At 45.1% G+C, this 2,140-nt stretch overlaps 1 protein-coding gene across 1 annotated transcript in view; it reads left to right on the top strand.

The window, feature by feature from the left end:
- The window catches only part of LOC123092428 (E3 ubiquitin-protein ligase BIG BROTHER), a 4,869-nt gene extending 3,278 nt beyond the window's left edge, over window positions 1-1,591 (top strand). The window contains exons 5-8 of the mRNA XM_044514205.1: window positions 135-179; window positions 695-822; window positions 1,006-1,114; window positions 1,206-1,591. Coding sequence (XP_044370140.1) covers window positions 135-179; window positions 695-822; window positions 1,006-1,114; window positions 1,206-1,295 — 372 coding nt within the window. The 3' untranslated portion in view covers window positions 1,296-1,591. The remainder of the gene's footprint in view (window positions 1-134; window positions 180-694; window positions 823-1,005; window positions 1,115-1,205) is intronic.
- Window positions 1,592-2,140: the final 549 nt, after the last annotated feature.

Raw genomic sequence — 2,140 nt, forward strand, 5'->3', positions numbered from 1 at the left:
ATATCCCACCAGAACTATGTGATAACATTGTTTATTTGTTTCCATGTTTCATGTATACACTTTATTTCTCATCTACCCAAAAGGTATTTCCTCATTGATTCACTGAAATATAATACTGTTTTATTTATTTCCAGGTTGTTTGGCAAGACAGCATTGATCCTGACAACATGACATATGAGGTTAATGACTTCTCTTGCATGACTTGTGTAACCATGCTCTCATGCTTGCTGTTTCATGTAAAACCCACTTGATATATGTGTCATCTTCTGCATCTGATTTATATGTTTGAGTTCAGCTAGATAGGTAAAAGTCTGCAGTGATAACACAATGCACAATTGGATTGATCAATTTATTGTTCTTATTTGGGTGCTTTGAGGACCAAAATACTGGACATCAAGGATGATGTGACTCAAGATGAAGAATTTTTTTGTTACTTGAATAATCACTTAGCAGTATTTTTTTTTGCTGTGCTTATCTGAAAGTACATGCTTGTAAAGTCACGAGTAGATATATACATCCACACATCACACTGCTTTTCTTTTGTTCCATGCAGTGGAACTATTCAACTAACAATAGTACAATACTCTTCAATGACTAAGCTCTATGTCCATTAATCATTCGTTTCAGTGCTAGTTTTCTTTGTCTCATCTTATTATGTCTGGAACTTGGTTCGCTTACAAGTTTTTGTTGACAGGAATTGTTGGATTTGGGCGAGGCAGTTGGAACCCAAAGTCGGGGCCTCTCCCAAGAAAGCATTTCAGCACTTCCAGTCACCAAATTCAAGTGTGGTTTATTTTCAAGGAAGAAAAAACGCCGTGAAAGGTTAGCTCTTGCTGCAATCTCTTTACACCATCAGTAGTTCCGTCTGCATCGACAGGATGCTGCATCTCGAGTGCAATATTCTGTTTCTCGCTTACCTGTAGAGGGACGCAGTTACAGCAACCCGATCCTTAAATGGAAAGGAAGATAACTTTTAGAACTTTCATATGGGTAACAAACAAACAGGTGTGTGATCTGTCAAATGGAGTATCGGAGAGGGGATCTGCAGATGGCGCTCCCCTGCAAGCATGTGTACCATGCCAGCTGCGTGACAAAATGGCTTACCATCAACAAGGTCAGCGATAAGGGAAAGGAACAACCTGTATCTGCTTCTGGTTTCTACCCCCGGCCTCTTTAGCTGACAGGAGTATGCATTTGCTCTGCAGGTATGCCCTGTTTGCTTTGCTGAAGTTCCCGGCGAGGAGCCCAAGAGGGGCGATCACAAAAGCTCTTGCGCTGGGACGACATACGCGTGATCTCTGCTTGAGGGCATGCAGCTTGCTTTGTGCCCTACCCCTTCCCTTTAGACTTGTATATTAGGACCATATCACTAAATATAGGTTATAAGCAGATGTAGCTGGAAGCTGGAGCCGCTTCCCGGAGGTTTGCCGTAGGCTGTAGAGTTTGACCGTGAACTATGACCACGTGGTAGAGCTCCGATCGCGCATGCTTGCGAGGTGTTTTGTTCACTGCGAAGAGGCATGCGCTGGTTTCTGTTAACTGTATTTGATTAAGATTTTTGTGGACAGAGGGAAAGATTCATTTGTTACAACCCTGTGAGCTTGCATTCCTTGTCAGTGATGTGTTTGTGACTGAAACTCTGAGCTTCTTTTGGGGGAGCTAGGCTCAGCCAGTTTTGTGTTGCTCGTTTTTCTTCTTTTGGGATTTTTTTTTGTGTGTGTGGCTCCTGTTTTTGTCTTGAGTTGGATGAACTCCTGTATCCACTTTGTACCGGTGACCACTGCTCAGCTACGGACCTGTTGAGTATAGTCCAGTGGAGGTACAATTTTTTGGGGGAGGCTTTGCCAGTTTTGTGTGTAGCTCCTGTTTCTATCTGCAGTTGGATTAAGTGATGTGTATTGTCGGAGTATTGGGCCACGGGTAGGCTGACCCGAGTCCTAGGACCTTTCAAGACATCGGGGCAGGCCGCGCCCCTCGAGCCGAGTCCCAGGAGCGACTCTAAGACAAGCCGAGTCCCAGACGGCGACTCCGAGACAAGCCGACTCCGAGCTGGTGACCTCCAGAGAGGCCGACTATGGAGAGTCGGCCCATGACTCCTCCCTCGTCCCGAGGTACGACGTGGGGTACGGTCACGGCGTGG

The sequence above is a fragment of the Triticum aestivum genome, chromosome 4B (assembly GCF_018294505.1).
Source record: "Triticum aestivum cultivar Chinese Spring chromosome 4B, IWGSC CS RefSeq v2.1, whole genome shotgun sequence".
NCBI classification, from domain to species: Eukaryota; Viridiplantae; Streptophyta; class Magnoliopsida; order Poales; family Poaceae; genus Triticum; species Triticum aestivum.